This window comes from Aquarana catesbeiana, linkage group LG01 (genome assembly GCF_042186555.1).
Source record: "Aquarana catesbeiana isolate 2022-GZ linkage group LG01, ASM4218655v1, whole genome shotgun sequence".
Lineage (NCBI taxonomy): Eukaryota > Metazoa > Chordata > Amphibia > Anura > Ranidae > Aquarana > Aquarana catesbeiana.
In genome coordinates, this window is record NC_133324.1 from 366,236,957 (window position 1) to 366,255,649 (window position 18,693).

The 18,693-nt window shown below is 41.6% G+C and overlaps 1 protein-coding gene across 5 annotated transcripts in view; it reads left to right on the forward strand.

Annotated features, from left to right (window-relative positions):
• Positions 1–18,693, forward strand: part of CDC14B (cell division cycle 14B) — a 180,899-nt gene that overhangs the window by 139,476 nt on the left and 22,730 nt on the right. For all 5 annotated transcript variants that reach the window (XM_073633036.1, XM_073633008.1, XM_073633017.1 and 2 more), the window contains exons 10-12: positions 1,123–1,261; positions 4,317–4,479; positions 17,091–17,191. In XM_073633036.1, the coding sequence (XP_073489137.1) occupies positions 1,123–1,261; positions 4,317–4,479; positions 17,091–17,191 (403 nt within the window). The remainder of the gene's footprint in view (positions 1–1,122; positions 1,262–4,316; positions 4,480–17,090; positions 17,192–18,693) is intronic.

Here is an 18,693-nt window from a genome sequence, read left to right on the forward strand (position 1 = left end):
GTCCTCATCAACATGGGGACAAGGTGCTTTGGGGTGGGAGGGCCCCGCAGGGTGCTCCCCATGCCCCAAAGCACCCACCCCCCCATGTTGAGGGCATGCGGCCTGGTACGGTCCAGGAGGGGGGGCGGTGCTTGCTCGTCCCCACCCCCATTCCTGACCGGCCGGGCTGCGTGCTCGGATAAGGGTCTGGTATGGATTTTGGGGGGAACCCCACGCCGATTTTTCGGCGTAGGGGGTTCCCCTTTGATCCATACCAGACCTAAGGGCCTGGTATGCCCCTGGGGGGGAACCCACGCCATTTTTTTCATTTAAAACTTGGCGCAGCGTTCCCCCTCAGGATTCATACCAGACAGCTGTCAGCACTGCCTGTCACTCATCGCGAAAGGAAAAAAGTTTTCCTTTCCCGATCAGCGAGCCAGGCTTGTGCTTACAAAGTCGTACTGAAATCGTGTCTATATTATTCAGGCACGATTTGCATGCTACTTGAGGGTTTAACATTTAGGTCTATGGAGTACAACTCGCATAGAAGTTGGACCAAAGTAGTGCAGGGACTACTTTCAAGTGGGCACGACTTCAAGTTGTGCCAATATGAATGGTAGTCATTGAAAATCATGGAGAATGACTTGTCATACGATTTTGCAGTACAAAATCGTGGGACAAGTCGTATAAGTGTGAAAGGGGCCTTATACGACTTGTCCAACGATTTTGTACTGCAGCCTGCAGCCTAAAAAAAATGCAGCCACTACATCTGATTGATAAGCTGCAATATTACATTTTTGGTTTTGGGTTAAATACCACTTGAAGTAAGCCATGAACCAAATTTTTATTTTATTCTTTGGAAAATTAAATACAGTCCTTAGTACTTTTAATATGTCATAGAATGTTTGGTATAAAGATATACAGTATGTGTGTGCTTCAAAGTTATTGAAAAGATGGTTATGTTTGGTCACCCACTGTTAGAAGCAGCAAGTGGTTTTGACATTACTTTTTCAGAGGATCTTTGTGTGTGTGTGTGTGGTGTTTTTTTGGTTTTGTTTTGTTTTGTTTTGTTTTTGTTTTGTTTTTGTTTTTTTTCTATTTAACTTTTTTTTGTTTGTTTTTTTTTCCCCCCCTATCGCTCAGCTGGACTAGGTAGGACAGGCACCCTGATTGCATGCTATATGATGAAGCATTATAGAATGACAGCGGCGGAGTGCATTGCTTGGATTCGGATATGTCGACCTGGCTCTGTGATTGGACCGCAACAGCAGTACCTTGTGGAGTAAGTATTGCCAAAGAATGAGCACTTTCTCCATTTGAAGCTCTGGGCACAAAGCCCCACTAAACGAGTGCATTTGGTTTTACTTTTTGTAATGTTAATTTTTTATTTTTTTTTATAAAGTATGTACTTTGATGCAGTTGATTCTTCCCCGAACTGTGCCATCCCTGCTAACTGGTTTCCTTACCTTTTTCTATGGAAGCTTCCCAAGTGATCTGAAAATTGCCGCCTTATGCCTAGATTAGGTGCACATTACATCAGTCATCGGAAGGACTTGCAGTGGCCCTCTGAACCCTTTTTAAAAAACAAACAAAAAAACAATGGGGGGTAAATGATGTAGTACAGTGTAAGGGGCATTCTGTTCGATCCAGTGCATATTATTTTCAGCACCCTGCACCTGTGCCTCCTGGTTACATTTGAGGCTGGGTTCACACTGGTACGATCAGACATGGCATGTGATTAGCACCGCATTGTGGCGCTCATCACATGCGATGTCTGTGCGATGCAAATTTGCATCACATTCAGACCAAAATGGTGCGAAAAAATTTTTTTCTGGTCCACACTGGAATCAGATCGCATAGATGTTCACACCAATGCGATCCGATTTTCACAATTTGCTCTGCGAACCAATTTTGGGGGTGTCCTTTAACTTTACATTGACACCCGTAGTGGTTCGCAGAGGGCAGTGTGAACTGCCTGTGAGTGAGATGAGATGCAGAAACCTGCAGAGGAATCGTGCTGGTTCCTGGATCGCACCAGTGTGAACAGAGATCGCTTGCACAGGTGATAGACTCCCTGTGTGCAAGGGGCTCTCTGCTCCTTTCTATTCAAGTTAGGGTATTGTTTCATTGTCGCTCACAGCCATGAAAATTTGCCATTAGCATTTTTTTGGCTTTTATATGGTTTTCCACTTTTGTGTTTTACATAGAACATTGTGTTCAGCATCTGCTGGGGTTTTTTATTTATTTTTATATCGATGTGGTTTGAAACACAAAGTCATTGTTAATTGTAGTTATAAGATCCTGATAACGGTCGCTGTTTTTTCCCTTTTTTGTACAGGCAATTTTTGTACAGGCAAACATATTTCATCCTTGCTGTGTAAGGCTTGCCATAGACGGAGCAATTTTTTAGGAAAGGAACATCATTTGATTCCTGCATGAACACAGAGTTGACAGGGGGGAATCCCTCCCATTGAGCCATTGTGTTCTCCTGGCGAGGGGGATGGGGGAAGCTGTCCCTGCCAGAGAATACAGCCGCTAGCAATAATCGCATGTAAAATCCAGAAGGCTGGTTGTGCCCAAGTTGATCGACTTTGGTACCTTCAGCCTGCCCATACATGGTTCAAATCTCGTCAGTCCCTGCTGAACCAGCAGAGATTCGAAAGGTCTATGGCCAGCTTAACCTCTTCTGGACCGGCCACTGTGTGTATATATAGGTCATTACTTTGATGTATATACTGTTACAGCAGCAGCTAGCTGCCATAACCCAGGTATTTTTTTTTTTTTTTTTTTTTTTTTAATACAGCAGTCTATTCAGCATCCACGGGATCACTTTTTAAAATACATCGGGGAGGGGGGCGGGCGCATGCGCAAGATGGCCGCCACTCAACTCTATGCCCTTGGAGGAACGGAGCGATGTATGACTTCACTTCCGACTAACATCCTTGGAGTCTTTTTGACCCCAGATCTTACAATTAAAAAGGACCTGTCATGCTTATTTCTATTACAAGGGATGTCATTTTTTTACAGTGTAAAAATAAAAAGTAAATTAAATAAGGAAATGAAAAAATTTTAAGCGCCCCGCCCCTTTGAGCTTGTGCGCAGAAGTGAACGCATATGTAAGTCGTGGCCACATATGTAAACTTGTTCAAACCACACATGTGCGGTATCGCCTCGATTGTTGGACGAGAGCAATCATTTTAGCACTAGACCTCCTCTGTAACTCCAAATGGGTAACCTGTAAACATTTTTTAAAGTGTCACCTATGGAGATTAAGTACTGTAGTTTGTCACCATTCCACAAGCATGCGCAGTTTTGGAGCATGTCATGTTTGGTATCTATTTACTCGGCATAACATCTTTCACATGCTACCAAAAAATTGGGTTAACTTTACACTGGTTTTTGTGTGGAAGTTTGTTTTTTTTTTGTTTTGTTTTTTTTTTGTTTTTTTTTTTTTGGGAGAATGTATTTTTTCCCCAAAAATGAATTGCGTTTAAAAGACCGCTGTGCAAATACTGTGACATAAAATATTGCAACAGCTACCATTTTATTATCTGGGGTCTCCGCTAAAAAAAATATATATCATATTTGGGGGTTCTAAGTAATTTTCTAGCAAAAAATACTAATTTAAACTTGTAAACAACAAGTGTCAGAAAAAGGCCTGGTCTTTAACTGGTTAATAGTACAGAGGGCAAAGCTGATGTCATCACTTCAGTGCCAGACTCTGCATCATTGTGGACCACCTCCAGGTGGGGGATCAGGCCTGGCCTGGATGCCAGATTTGGGCTGTAAAGCTGTCATTGGCAACAATTGTAGTCCAATTTTCTATTCCCCCTTCCTTTTTTTTTTAAAAATTTATCTTTTCAGGTAAGCTTTTAGAGCCTGCTTAGCCTTTTAAAAAAAAAAAAATAAAATAAAAAGAACTGTGCCAAAAAAAAAAAAAAATTCACATGCATTTTCAATGCCAGGACACACACACTCTGAACTCAATTTGCAAGTAACGCCATACCCCCCCCCCCCCCCACCCCAGAATGCAGTAATGGTGCCTAAGGTCTGAGGCATTGGATTTGTATTTGTTGTGAGGAGGGGGGTACCTAAGTACCAGTTAATTACAAGTTGGGTAAAGGTCCATAGGGCTGTGCCCATAGTATTTGCCTTGATTTTATGTGCTCTTGTCAATGAAGCTACCACAATCTCAATAATAATCCGTGGGAATCCAACCCCTGTATTATATCCTTTTAAATAAAATGCCGAGAGTAGATATTCGGTTAGTGGTCACTTTTTTGTTCCTAATCCTCCAGTATATACACTCATGACTGTATATTTCTCACATTTTACAGCAAGCAAGTGAGCCTTTGGATGGAAGGAGACATTTACCGCAAAAAGCAGAGAGAGCAGGAAAATGGAAACAAAGTGTCAATGACGTTTATACTCTCTGGAGTAGATGACATTTCACTTCGGGATGATCTGAGCAAAGCTTCTGGCAAAGAAGACATTGAACTGGTAATCTTCTGTAAATCTATGAGATCAGACCATTTTAGAATCCTCATTGTGAATGCAAACTGCAGAATAAGTGAAGAATTAAGCTGTTCAATGCTGTGGGTAATGTTATTGTAATATACGCAACTCATATATTGCACCTTAGTCATTAGAAGGCTGCATTGGGCTTCTCTTTTCCAAAGCCAGGAATACTTTCTGCAAATAAAAAAAATACTTGTTGATCTTGCCAGAAATGCAGTGCTCTTGTCACTGCCTGGTAACTGCAATAAAGAATCTCTTCCTTCCAGGCTATTATCTGTAAACTACAAATTGTTCTGCCCGCCTGTGAGAAGAGATGTACATGTTTGTAGTCTATAATATAGGACCAATCTAGGGTGACAACCTTGTATCCCTACATAAATACAGTAAAACCTTGGATTGTGAGAGTAACTTGATTTGAGAGAGTTTTGCAAGACAAGCAACTTTAAAAAAAAAAAAAAATTTATACATTTTGACTTGATAAATGAGCGATGTCTTGATATACAAGTAGCGTCGCATCACAACTGAGTATAAAAGAGAAGAGAGGCACCTCTAAGTGTAGCAATATGGTTACGTTTAATGAAGGTACAACATTTAGCAACTCACATGGCTGATGATTAAAACGGGAACATGTAAGTATGCAGGCACCCGGGGTAAAGCTGTCCACATAGACCATCCTCTGCACCGCCATCAACCTCATCCCTTCCACGCTGCGCTTCAAGCCTCGCTTTTAGATCGCTCTACTGCAGGGTAGTCTTCCCGATCACGAATGCAGACTGACATCGGTGAGATCCGGCGGTGTGGAGGGCGTTTTTTTTTGTTTTTTTTTGACAGCTTTAGCCCGGATGCCTGCATACTTACATGTGCCTCTTTTAATCATCAACCATGTGAGTTGATAAATGTTGCACCTTCATTAAATGTAACCATATTGCTACACTTAGAGACGCCTCTCTTCTCTTTTTATACCCAGTAGCTCCTGCTGGATTTTGCTTCCGATCCTCTTGTGGAGGCTTCCATTTGTGGATGGACATTTTATGGTTACACAACCTATCACATTAATGAAATCTTTTTATACGGACTTATGAATAAATGGTTGTGGAACGAATCAGAGTTTCCATTATTATGGGAATATTCCATATACAGTCATGGCCGAAATTGTTGGCACCCCAGAAATTTTTCCAGAAAATCAAGTATTTCTCACAGAAAAGTATTGCAGTAACCTGTTTTGCTATACACATGTTTATTCCCTTTGTGTGTATTAGCACAAAACAAAAAAGGGAGGGGAAAAAAGCAAATTGGACATAATTTCACACAACTCCAAAAATGGGCTGGTCAAAACTCTTGGCACCCTTAACTTAATATTTGGTTGCACACCCTTTGGAAAAAATAACTGAAATCAGTTGCTTCCTATAACCATCAATAAGCTTCTTACACCTCTCACCTGGAATTTTGGACCACTCTTCCTTTGCTCCAGGTCTCTCTTATTGGAAGGGCGCCTTTTCCCAACAGCAATTTTAGGATCTCTCCACAGGTGTTCAATGGGGTTTAAATCTGGACTCATTGCTGGCCACTTTAGAACTCTCCAGCGCTTTGTTGCCATCCATTTCTGGGTGCTTTTTGACCTATGTTTGGGGTCATTGTTCTGCTGGAAGACCCAGGATCTCAAACGCAAACCCAGCTTTCTGACACTGGGCTCTACAGTGCGACCCAAAATCCTTTGGTAATCCTCAGATTTCATGATTCCTTGCACACATTCAAGGTACCCAGTGCCAGAGGCAGCAAAACTACCCCAAAACATCATTGAACCTCCACCATATTTCACTGTAGGTACTGTGTTCTTTTCTTTGTAGGACTCATTCCGTTTTCGGTAAACAGTAGAATGATGTGCTTTACCAAAAAAGCTCTATCTTGGTCTCATCTGTCCACAAGACGTTTTCCCAGGATTTTGGCTTACTCCAGTACATTTTGGCAAACTGTAGTCTTGCTTTTTTATGTCTGTCACAGCAGAGGGGTCCTCCTGGGTCTCCTGCCATAGCGTTTTGGTTCATTTAAATGTCGAGGGATAGTTCGCACTGACACTGATGCTCCCTAAGCCTGCAAGACAGCTTGAATTTCTTTGGAACTTGTTTGGGGCTGCTTATCCACCATCCGGACTATCCTGCGTTGCAACCTTTCATCAATGTTTCTCTTCCGTCCACGCCCAGAGAGATTAGCTACAGTGCCATGGGTTGCAAACTTCTTGATAATGTTGCGCAGTGTGGAGAAAGGCAAATCTAGATCTCTGGAGATGGACTTGTAACCTTGAGATTGTTGATATTTTTCCACAATTTGGTTCTCAAGTCCTCAGACAGTTCTCTTCTCCTCTTTCTGTTGTCCATGCTTAGTGTGGCACACACAATGCAAAGATTAAGGCCATGTACACACGGGTGGACTTTTCGACCAGACTGGTCCAACGGACTTTCCGACGGACTTTTTTGAACGAACGGACTTGCCTAGACACGATCACACCAAAGTCCGGATTCGTACGTGATCATGTACGACCGGACTAAAATGAGGAAGTTTGATAGCCAGTAGCCAATAGCTGCCCTAGCGTGGGTTTTCGTCCGTCCGGACTAGCATACAGATGAGCAGATTTTTCGACCGGACTCGTGTCCGTCGGAAAGATTTGAAGCATGTTTCAAATTTAAAGTCTGTCAGATTTTTGACTGGAAAAGTCCGCTGAAGGGCCGATAAAGCCCACACACGATCGGATTGTCCGTCATACTCGGTCCGTTGGACCAGTCCGGTCAAAAAGTCAGCTCGTGTGTATGCTGCATAAGTGAACTTCTCTCCTTTTTTTTAATCTGCTTTCAGGTGTGATTTTTATATTGCCCACACCTGTTACTGCTTGAAACAATCTTATTCATCCACAATTTTGAAAGGGTGCCAAGAATTTTGACCAGCCCATATTTGGAGTTTTGTGTGACATTATGTCCAATTTGCTTTTTTTTCCTCCCCTTTTTTTTGTTTTGTTCCAATACCCACAAAGGGAATAAACGTGTATAGCAAAACATGTGTTACTGCAATACTTATATACTACTATACTGTACTATTGTATACTATACTAATTATGCTCGCAATCCAAGGTTTTACTTTACATAGCGTGGTGCAGCCACCCAAAGACATTGTGTTCTTTCCGAGATGACCAGGTAAAAATAAAGCAAAAGAAGCTTGAAAGAATAAAGGTAAGCAACCACCACACCAAGGAATAACAACAAGCTTCAGTATATTGCATATTTTGTTTTGTGTTTGGATACACTTTGAGTCCTTTGCAAGTTGTTATACTATACATTAAAGGCGACAGCCTCCCAATCTGGCCATTGAGGTAAAATATATATTGTACCCACAAACACTATCAGCTTAGGCCTCCCATGGGAAATGGCGATCAGTTTGTTGAATCCTGCACTACTGCACAGTTGTCAGATGTGTAGGAATGTGCTGGCTGAGAGCATTTGGATCATACCTGCACACCCAACTCTCCTGTAGTATCTTTGGCTAGCTGTTATTATTTTGATAATCAGCTGCCATCCTCGGGTGTGTGTGTGTGTGTGTGTGTGTATATATGTATGTGTGTGTATATATACACACAGTGGGGACGGAAAGTATTCAGATCCCCTTAAATTTTTCACTCTGTTATATTGCAGCCATTTGCTAAAATCATTTTAAGTTCATTTTTTTTTCTTCATTAATGTACACACAGCACCCCACATTGACAGAAAAACACAGAATTGTTGACATTTTTGCAGATTTATTAAAAAAGAAAATCTAAAATATCACATGGTCCTAAGTATTCAGACCCTTTGCTCAGTATGTAGTAGAAGCACCCTTTTGATCTAATACAGCCATGAGTCTTTTTGGGAAAGATGCAACAAGTTTTTCACGCCTGGATTTGGGGATCCTCTGCCATTCCTCCTTGCAGATCCTCTCCAGTGCTCTCAGGTTGGATGGTAAACGTTGGTGGACAGCCATTTTTAGGTCTCTCCAGAGATGCTCAATTGGGTTTAAGTCAGGGCTTTGGCTGGGCCATTCAAGAACAGTCACGGAGTTGTTGTGAAGCCACTCCTTCGTTATTTTAGCTGTGTGCTTAGGGTCATTGTCTTGTTGGAAGGTAAACCTTCGGCCCAGTCTGAGGTCCTGAGCACTCTGGAGAAGGTTGTTGTCCAGGATATCCCTGTACTTGGCTGCATTCATCTTTCACTCGATTGCAACCAGTTGTCCTGTCCCTGCAGCTGAAAAACACCCCCACAGCATGATGCTGCCACCACCATGCTTCACTGTTGGGACTATATTGGACAGGTGATGAGCAGTGCCTGGTTTTCTCCACACATACCGCGTAGCCTCCCTGGCGGTTTTCCCGAGTGTGGCTCAGGGTTAAAATTCAGGACCATTAGCGGTAACCCCGAGCCACACTCGGGATTACATCGCAGGATCCTGGTGTGGCTTTACTTACCTTGTCCCCGGGATCCTGCGATGTCCCCCGCTGTGTCTGCGGGCTCTGTCCTCCTCCGAAGCCTCTCCGTGCCAGGCTCCGTTCCCTGCGAGCGGCGCGACGCACGGGGGCGGAGCCTGGCGGCAAATTCAAAAAATTGTAAAATCATAACACATACAGTACTGTAATCTTGCAGATTACAGTACTGTGTGAAATTATTTCACATCCCTTTTGTCCCCAGTGCTTTGTCCTATGCCCTGCATGCAGTTTTATGTTATATATACTGTTCTTTCTGCCTGGAAACTGGAGATTGTCCATAGCAACCAAAAAGTGTCCCTTTACATCAAAAGTGGCTTTAGACCAGCTAGAAAACAGCGATAGTAAATTAGAACACTTGCTGAATTGAGCGATAGTGAATCGTAGGGAAATTTTATTTTATTAATTTTTTTTTTTTTTTTTAATTCTTTATTTTTATTTATTTATTTATATTATAATTTATGTTTTTGTGTTTCAAACTTTATCATACCCGGGATATCTACTAGACTCTTGTTTGGACAGATTTAAGTGTGTTATTGTTAAGAATTACAGACCTACAATATAAAACGCCAAATTTCCATGCAAAATAATTGTACCGCTTTCAGCACCTAAAATCCGAAAGAATCATACCGCCAGGGAGGTTAAAATTAAGGCCACAAAGTTCTATCTTGGTCTCATCAGACCAGGGAATCTTATTTCTCACCATCTTGGAGTCCTTCAGGTGTTTTTTAGCAAACTCCATGCAGGCTTTCATGTGTGTTGCACTGAGGAGAGGCTTCTGTCGGGCCACTCTGCCATAAAGCCCCGACTGGTGGAGGGCTGCAGTGATGATTGACTTTCTACAACTTTCTCCCATCTCCCGACTGCATCTCTGGAGCTCAGCCACAGTGATCTTTGGGTTCTTCTTTAACTCTCTCATCAAGGCTCTTCTCCCCCGATAGCTCAGTTTGGCCGGAAGGCCAGCTCTAGGAAGGGTTCTGGTCATCCCAAATGTCTTCCATTTAAGGATTATGGCGGCCACTGTGCTCTTAGGGACCTTAAGTGCAGCAGAAATTTTTTTTTTAACCTTGGCCAGATCTGTGCCTTGCCACAATTCTGTCTGAGCTCTTCAGGCAGTTGCTTTGACCTCATGATTCTCATTTGCTCTGACATGCACTGTGAGCTGTAAGGTCTTATATAGACAGGTGTGTGGCTTTCCTAATCAAGTCCAATCGGTATAATCAAACACAGCTGGACTCAAATGAAGGTGTAGAACCATCTCAAGAATGATCAGAAGAAATGGACAGCACCTGAGTTAAATATATGAGTGTCACAGCAAAGGGTCTGAATACTTAGGACCATGTGATGTTTAAGTTTTTTTCTTAATAAATCTGCGAAAATGTCAACAATTCTGTGTTTTTCTATCAATATGGGGTGCTGTTTGTACATTAATGAGGAAAAAAAAAATGAACTTATATTGCAGCCATTTGCTAAAATCATTTAACAGAGTGAAAAATTTAAGGGGGTCTGAATACTTTCTGTCCCGTGTGTGTATATTGTGTGTATAATATATATAATATATATATACACACACGGGACAAAGTATTCAGACCCCCTTAAATTTTTCACTCTTTGTTATATTGCAGCCATTTTATATAAATATATATTTATTATAAATTTTAAATTCTCTACAGCTGCCTTATCACTTTTACAAGTCTTTTGTTCCTTCCTTTGCCTATATGACGAATAAAACGGATGCTATTAAAAGGGAAGTTTGAGAATATAAAATACGAACCTTTATACTCGCCTAGGTGGATGTTGCATCTGAACACCGATAACTGAGAGATCACAGACCCCTGATCGCTCAGTTTTTGGTCTTCGGCAGAGAGCCGGTGGCTGTCACTGGAGCGCTGGGCTGTGGAGAGGGTGGGAATGGCTGCCACTCCAAGCATCTTGGTGGATCCCAACATTTAAAGTCGGGATCTCCCCAGAGCCTGGAACTGCTGAGTGACTATCAGTTGAATACAGGTCACAGAAGTGCAGATCAAATTGCACTCCTGTGATCCTCAGGAAAAGTAGGGCCAAAAGTTTTGGCTCTACTTCCCTTTTTTTAAATCGGGGGGGGGGGGGGGGGGGAGAGAATCAAAATGTGAAATAATAAGAAAAATATTTCAAGCACCCCCATCTTGGATTCCAAAGCAAACGCATATGTAGGTCTCTTGCGTATGTAAACGGTGATTGCACCAAAAATGTGAGGTATCGACATGAGCATTGGAGCAGGAACAAAAATTCTAGCACCAGACCTCCCTGTGTAACCTTAAACTGGTAATCTGTGAAGGCTTTTAAAGCTTCACCTGTGGTGATTTTTAGGCATCATAGTTTACCATTTCACAGGTGTGTGAAATTTTACATTTTGGCCTGCTTGGTATCTATTTACCCAGCACAGCATCATATCGTATTTTACAAAAAAAAAAAATGGGTGTTTATATTGTGTTTGCATTTAAGTATATATTTCCCTGAAAATAACCATTTTGATAAACTGCTGTGCAAACATACAAAATAAAATGTAACAACCACTATTTTTGCTCCAGGGCCTCTGATTTCAGAAAACCTGTTTTGGAGGTTCTAATTAATTGTCTAGCAAACAAAAGCTGATTTTAAAAAATGTGAAAAAATGTCAATATTGGCCCAGATGGCAAGTGGTTAATTTGTGTGCTTTTTTTTTTTTTTTTTTCTGCTTCTATGTCATGGTATTGCCATATTTTACAGTTACACACCGCTGCTTGCTTTAGATCAATCCCATATATTTCTGCAAATTGCATCTAGAAGGTTCACAAAGTACAGTGAGGGGGGAAAAAAAAGTATTTGATCCCCTGCTGATTTTGTACGTTTGCCCACTGACAAGGAAATGATCAGTCTAAAAATGTACTAGTAGGTTTATTTTACCAGTGAGACAGAATAACAAAAAATCCAGAAAAACTAATTTCAAAAAAGTTATAAATTTAATTGCATTTTAATGAGTGAAATAGGTATTTGACCCCTTCACAAAACATGACTTGGTACTTTGTGGCAAATCCCTTGTTTGGCAATCAGAGGTCAGATGTTTCTTGTACTTGGCCACCAGGTTTGCACTCATCTCAGGAGGGATTTTGTCCCGCTCCTCCTTGGAGATCCTCTCCAAGCCATTAAGGTTTTAAAGGCTGACGTTTGGTAACTCGAACCTTCAGCTCCCTCCACATATTTTCTATGGGATTAATGTCTGGATACTGGCTAGGCCACTCCAGGACCTTAATGTGCTTCTTCTTGACCCACTCCTTTGTTGCCTTTGCCATGTGTTATGGGTCATTGGCGCGCTGGAATACCCATCCATGACTCCTTGTCAATGCCCTGGCTGAGGGAAGGAGGTTGTCACCCAAGATTTGACGGTACCTTGCCCCATCCATTGTCCCTTTTTGATGTGGTGAAGCTGTCCTGTCCCCTTGGCAGAAAGACACTGCCAAAGCATAAGGTTTCCACCTCCGTGTTTGACAGTGGAGATGGTGTTCTTGGGGTTATAGGCAGCATTCCTTCTCCAAACACGTCAAGTTGAGTTGATCCCAAAGAGCTCGATTTTGGTCTCATCTAACCACAGCCCTTTAACCCAATTCTCCTCTGAATCATTCAGATGTTCATTAGCAATCTTTTTAGATGTGCTTTCTTGAGCAGGGAGACCTGCAGGATTTCAGTCCTTCACGGCATACTGTGTTACCAATTGTTTTCTTGGTGACTATGGTCCCAGCTGCCTAAGATCATCGACAAGATTCTCCCGTATGGTTCTGGGCTGATTCCTCACCGTTCTCATGATCATTGAAACTCCACGAGGTGAGATCTTGCATGGAGCACCAGACCGAGGGGAGATTGACAGTTATTTTGTGTTTCTTCCATTTGCAAATAATCGCACCAACTGTTGTCACCCTCTCACCAAGCTGCTTGGCGATGGTCTTGTAGCTCATTCCAGCCTTGTGTAGGTCTACAATCTTGTCCCTGACATCCTTGGACAGCTCTTTGGTGTTGGCCATGGTGGAGAGATTGGAATCTGATTGCTTCTGTGGACAGGTGTCGTCTTATACCCATAACAAGCTGAGATTTTTAAGAGTGTTCCTAATCTCAGCTAGTTACCTGTATAGAAGACACCCAGGAGCCAGAAATCTTGCTGATTTGATAGGGGAGCAAATACTTGTATGACTCATTAAAATGCAAATCCATTTATAACTTTTTTTAAATGGATATTTTTGTTCTGTCTCTCACTGTTAAAATCTACCATTAAAATTCTAAACGGATCATTTCTTTGTCAGTGGGCAAACGTACAAAATCAGCAGGGGATCAAATACTTTTTCCCTCCCTATAATTCCAGGTACCAGCTAACTTTTGATTTGTTCTTGTGGAGAAGAGAAGTAGGAGCATTTATTTTGCCTACTCTTCTTCTAAAGCACCTTCAATGCAAGTCTGTAAAGACTTTTTTTTTTTTTTCTTCCCCTACAGTACAGGGCACAGGAATCAATTAATAGACCATGGGTATAGGCTGCTTCTTTCAGTGTCACAAAGTAATAGACCCCCCCCCCCCTGTTGAATACATTTCTGCTATTTTGCTCCATATTTATTTATTTGCAAAATTGGGTTTTTTATTGGGTTTTTAAAAGAACATGTACAAGATTGGTACATAGTGCACGGATATCAAAAAGCACAATGATATCAAATACAGTAAAGAAACAAGAAGTATCAGTAAACAATGTCCATACATACAGGGCACAGGGGTGATCTGCATATCTCATAGGTAGGTAATAGAAATCAAAAACCAAGAGCGTTCACAAATGTAAAAAAAAACGAAAGGGTTTTTGTAGAGGGTACATAATAAGAAACAGAAGACTAAGGAAGGTACCAAATAGCATACATAGAAAACGAGGGAGGGAGGGGACATGACCAAGGATAGAACAATGTTAATACAATTTATGATGTGGCTATTGGCACAGGGGTCCCATATTCCGATCGATCCCAAGGTTCCCAGACTTTATCAAATTGGGAGATGGTATCATGTACAGAGGCCGTGAGATATTCCATCCTCTGAATCTCAGCCACCAGGTGAAAAAATCTGGACCACGGAGGGGGTGCGTTAGACAACCAGCACAATGGAATAAGCCTTTTGGCAGCTAACAAAATATAAGAAATTAGCCAATTGACTCTTTTAGTTACGCCTGGAAAAGAGAGACCCAGTAGATACTTTAAGGGATCAAGCGGAAGGGACACCTCCACCACCGTTTGTATTAGGAGCCTTACTTCAAGCCAAAACGGTTGGATCATAGAACATTGCCAGAAAATATGAAATAAAGAGCCTGTGTTAGTCCCACAGCGCCAGCAACGTGACGAAACTGAGGAATCATTTGTAAATGACATCAGGGGTTTTGTACCAAAACATGAGAATCTTGAAAGATGTTTCCCTTTGGGTTACACATTTAGAGGACTTAAAAATAAAGGACCAGATCCTGTCCCGTACCTGGACCGTAATAGGTCTACCTATTAAATGAGACCATCTCTTCATGTAGTGATGTGTGGTCTCGGTAAGTGGTGTCGACTCATGGAGGATGTTAAATGTAGTTAAGGGCCCTGAGTACATAAATACTCAAAAGCAATTGGTTTATCGAGAGGGTTTCCATATTTTTTATCTCCTTCAACTGACACTTCTATCAAGATTTGACTGCTCATTGCCATCTTTATTCCCTTGCTGTTCCCTGATCTGTAGCCTTCTAGTATACTGTACACCTTGGCACATGGTGTAGTTGGGGTGCTATACAGGTCCAGGGCCCTGGTCCATTCTTATGGTACCCAGACCCTAAAGACACCTTTTGTGGGTAAGACAGGGTTCCTCTGTACCCTTATACATACCAATTCCTGGCTTGCATGTCTTGATGGCTCTGCAGTACACACTATATCCTTATTCTACAGGACATACCGTAGTGGTGTGTTTATAGGGCATAGCTGTAGGGGGCGCATTTGTTTTTTGTTTTTTTGTTTTTTCTTTTTCCCCCCATAGCTTTTATTGTCTCACTATTCGGTCTGATAGGTATGTTATAGTGTTTGCCTGTTCTAATTTGGTGGTCTTTTTCCACTTCCCAACCAGTTCCTTTGCAGTTAGTGACGTAGTGCTTCTCAGACTCCTAGCTACACACTTCGGCTGCTGTTTCTTGCTGACAACAAAAGCTGGTAGCTTGCCACGCCACCTATTGCGGGATTCTTCAGAGAGACAGCCACTGGAACTGGATTGCTGCCACTCCCTCATACCGGACACTCTAAACTCCCTTAATACACATCCATTCCTTGAGTACCCCACAGGGGCGGACCCTTACTGCGCAATGGATGATTACTGGCACTTAGGAGCAGGAACACGCAGGACAAACCGCAGTAAGTCCACCGGAGTCCATGAGGAAATTCCATTACTCTCAAGTTGATAGAAGTAGCTTTTTTTTTTTTTTTTTTTTTCCGGAGCAAGGTCTTACACCAACACCACTCCAGCCCCATGACTCAGACCTCCTATGCAACCTATTGGCTAAAGCAGAATTTGCAGCTACTATCTCTGATCTTTCCAGAGGCGATCATCACTTCTGCAATCAGAAGGGGGCTATCAGGAGAAGCCTGCCTGGCCTAAAACCAGAGTAGACTGACAATTCTTTAGAATAGGTATCCTCTACTGATTAGATCTGTTCTCTTTTTCACCTCCCCTCCCCCAGGCACAATTCTCACCACTGAGAGTCCTTCTGGATGTGGCAAACATTCCCCCCCAAGCTGCTAAAGTCTTCCTCACGCTAATGGTGCACCCCCAAACACAAAGGTGAAGTGTAGTCTCCTGACACTTACCCCAACTTACAGAATGTCTAACTTTTTCTTTTGAAAAAAATTTCAGGGGTTACCAACTCCTACAAAGGAACCCCTGTCCTTGAAAGCTATTCATACCACATTACAAACTATTACAGGAGTTTGGCTTCCATAATGTTTTTTTATTTTTTTTTTTACCCAGCTATTTAACTAATGCTATAGTTAGTGTTCACATGTACAGAAAATGTGAAGGTAAATGAACACTGGAGCCCCCCCCAGTCCCTGCTGCACTTAACCCTCTGCTCTGTGCAGCACTTCCCGAATGGACTAGATCGATTCAATGTGACAACGCTGAGCAATTTGAATCAGTCTGGTCAGTCCCCAAAAGTGCTGCATGGAAAAGAGGGAGGGAGAAGTGCTGGGATTTCAAATTTCTGGAACGCTAGACCAGCTGTGGGGGTGCTGAGAACTCGGTCTGCAGAAGAAGGTCTGGAGTCTCGTATTTGTTGTAATATGTTGGCCAATTTATGTATAATATTGTATTGGAGTGCTGACCAGAAATTCAGTTGCATTGTCCAACTGAATTTTAACATAGCAAGGGAACAAGCTGAAGACTCTTTGATGTGTTAATCATATGCAAGTCTATTTGAACATTTCAAAGGGTATTCAGGTGGTATGTTAATCTAATCTAATTACATATATCTAAAGAGGACTTGTTGATGTTGATATGCTAATCAAAGTCCTAAATTGAAAGGCCAATCAAATTGCTCAGCCATTCAATGCCTGATGAATATAACACGGCATTCAGTCTATAGGTTTTGGGAAGTTAGGCTTGTCTGTGTGTAGGGGAGGCTTGTCTGTGCATGGCTGGGAAGACTGAATAATATGGGTCTCTGAATTATATTTCCTCTGTCGGATTTCTTTGTCATCTGTGGACTTTGGACTTTGTTCTGTGTTGGAAGTCAATAAAGTGCATCTCTCTGGAAGAATTGGGTTGTTGCGGAAGAGTACTTACATCATCATCATTATAATAATACCTAAATATTAATTATCATACCCACTCTACTTCATATCACCCAATCCACTTCATATACACGATCACTACAGTATTCCTCCTATGTCGGGAAGTTTACCCTTTCTAGGTAGCATAATATGCATTTTCCTGCATACATCTAATTGTTTGGGTGCACTTTTTGTATAATCCAGTATACTTCACTGCAGTAACGTTCCCTTGTTTTTACTCCTATCTTTTATGGCTTTTTTACAGTACAGTGATGATGAAGAAGCCAATGGTGTGACCCAGGGTGATAAACTCCGTGCCTTGAAGTGCAAGCGACAGACAAGAACATCATCGGCAGCTCCATTGTCGTAAGTTTGTCACATTGATCAAGCTTGTATTAGGCCATGCTGGTTCTGTGCCAGTTGTGAAGAATTTACTTTTAAACTTGCACTACAGATTGAAAAAAATCTATAGTTCAAATTTTAAACATAAGGTCGTATTGTATGTGTTCTTTATTGAAGTATGTAGTTTCTTACCTGCCTTCTTGAACAGCTTTTAAGGCTTTAGTCAGTGTCTAGCCAACCAGAATGTTGTCCTCCACATTGTACCTAGATGACCTAAAGCTAATCATTATGAGCTCAAACACTTTGAAGGTATCTGCTACTGGAGGTTTATGTGTGGAATGTAATTTGGGGAGTGTGAAGCTTGTTTATGGGGCCTCTCACCAACACTGTGTGAAAGGGGGTAGATTCCAACACTCGAATCCTATGGAGTTGGGATAATCTGTTAAGCGATCAAGCTTGGAATAATGCATTTTGACTCGTCCTGTGTGTGTGTGTGTGTGTTTTTGTTTTTTTGTTTTTTGGCCACTGACTTGATATAAAAGTTACTGCATATTTTCATTGTCATTTACTGACTATTGTTGGTTTGTGATCTGGTAACTGAATTTACGCAGCGGTTTTCCTTATCCTTTCAATATGAGGAGTCTATTTGGTTTAGATCTCTTAACCCAACATTTTGGGATTATTTGAATGATGGTCAGGATTATCCAGTGTTTTCAAATTAAAACCTATATACAATAATATCAATGGCTGATGACTAAAAATGGCTAACCCAAGATACTGAAGAATTGAAATTTCAAGATTGCAGAATTCTGGTTCATTTAGGTCATCTATTTGACTGCATCTGCTTTTCTCAGGCAAAATTCTTTTCTCATAAAATTTTTGTGTTTTGCTTTACCAGGGCAAGGTATCAGTTCAATAAAATGCCTCCTACAAGATGGATATTCTTTTCTTTCCATTTTACTTGGCACAGGTTCCCTTTTTTTTAACGTTTGTTTCTATAAAGTAAGCTTTTACACTTAAAAGGTTCATAAAGTTTTGTAAGCCGCGAAAGTCACAAATCTTAATATACGCTCTTTGACCTAACTCGGGTCACAATATTTAAAGTAAACCTGATCTTGACTAATGTTTCCGAGGTAATAAGTGCTAAAGTGTGGGTACCCTGTGTGGCCTGAAAGTACCTGTGTTAGTCTTAAACTTGATCCACGCCTCCTTGAGGAGGCCCATGGATCCTAGATCCAGGCTTTTTCATGGATCCTTACCATCTGACTAAATTGAAATTTAAGCTGTTTTCTGTCTCAAATTGAGGATGGCGTGGGGCTTAATCTCCATTTGGGCAGCAGTCATGTGCTCATGTAAAGCCCTGGACCTTGGATCTAAAGAACTTACATACAGACATGGGACATGATTTGAAGACTAGAACACATCTGTTTTTTGGCACCACAAAGGTCCCTGGCATTTACCTTTTTTAGAAATGTTTTTGCTAAGCTAGGCAATTTTATTGTTTAGGAAATTTCCTATAGACCCCT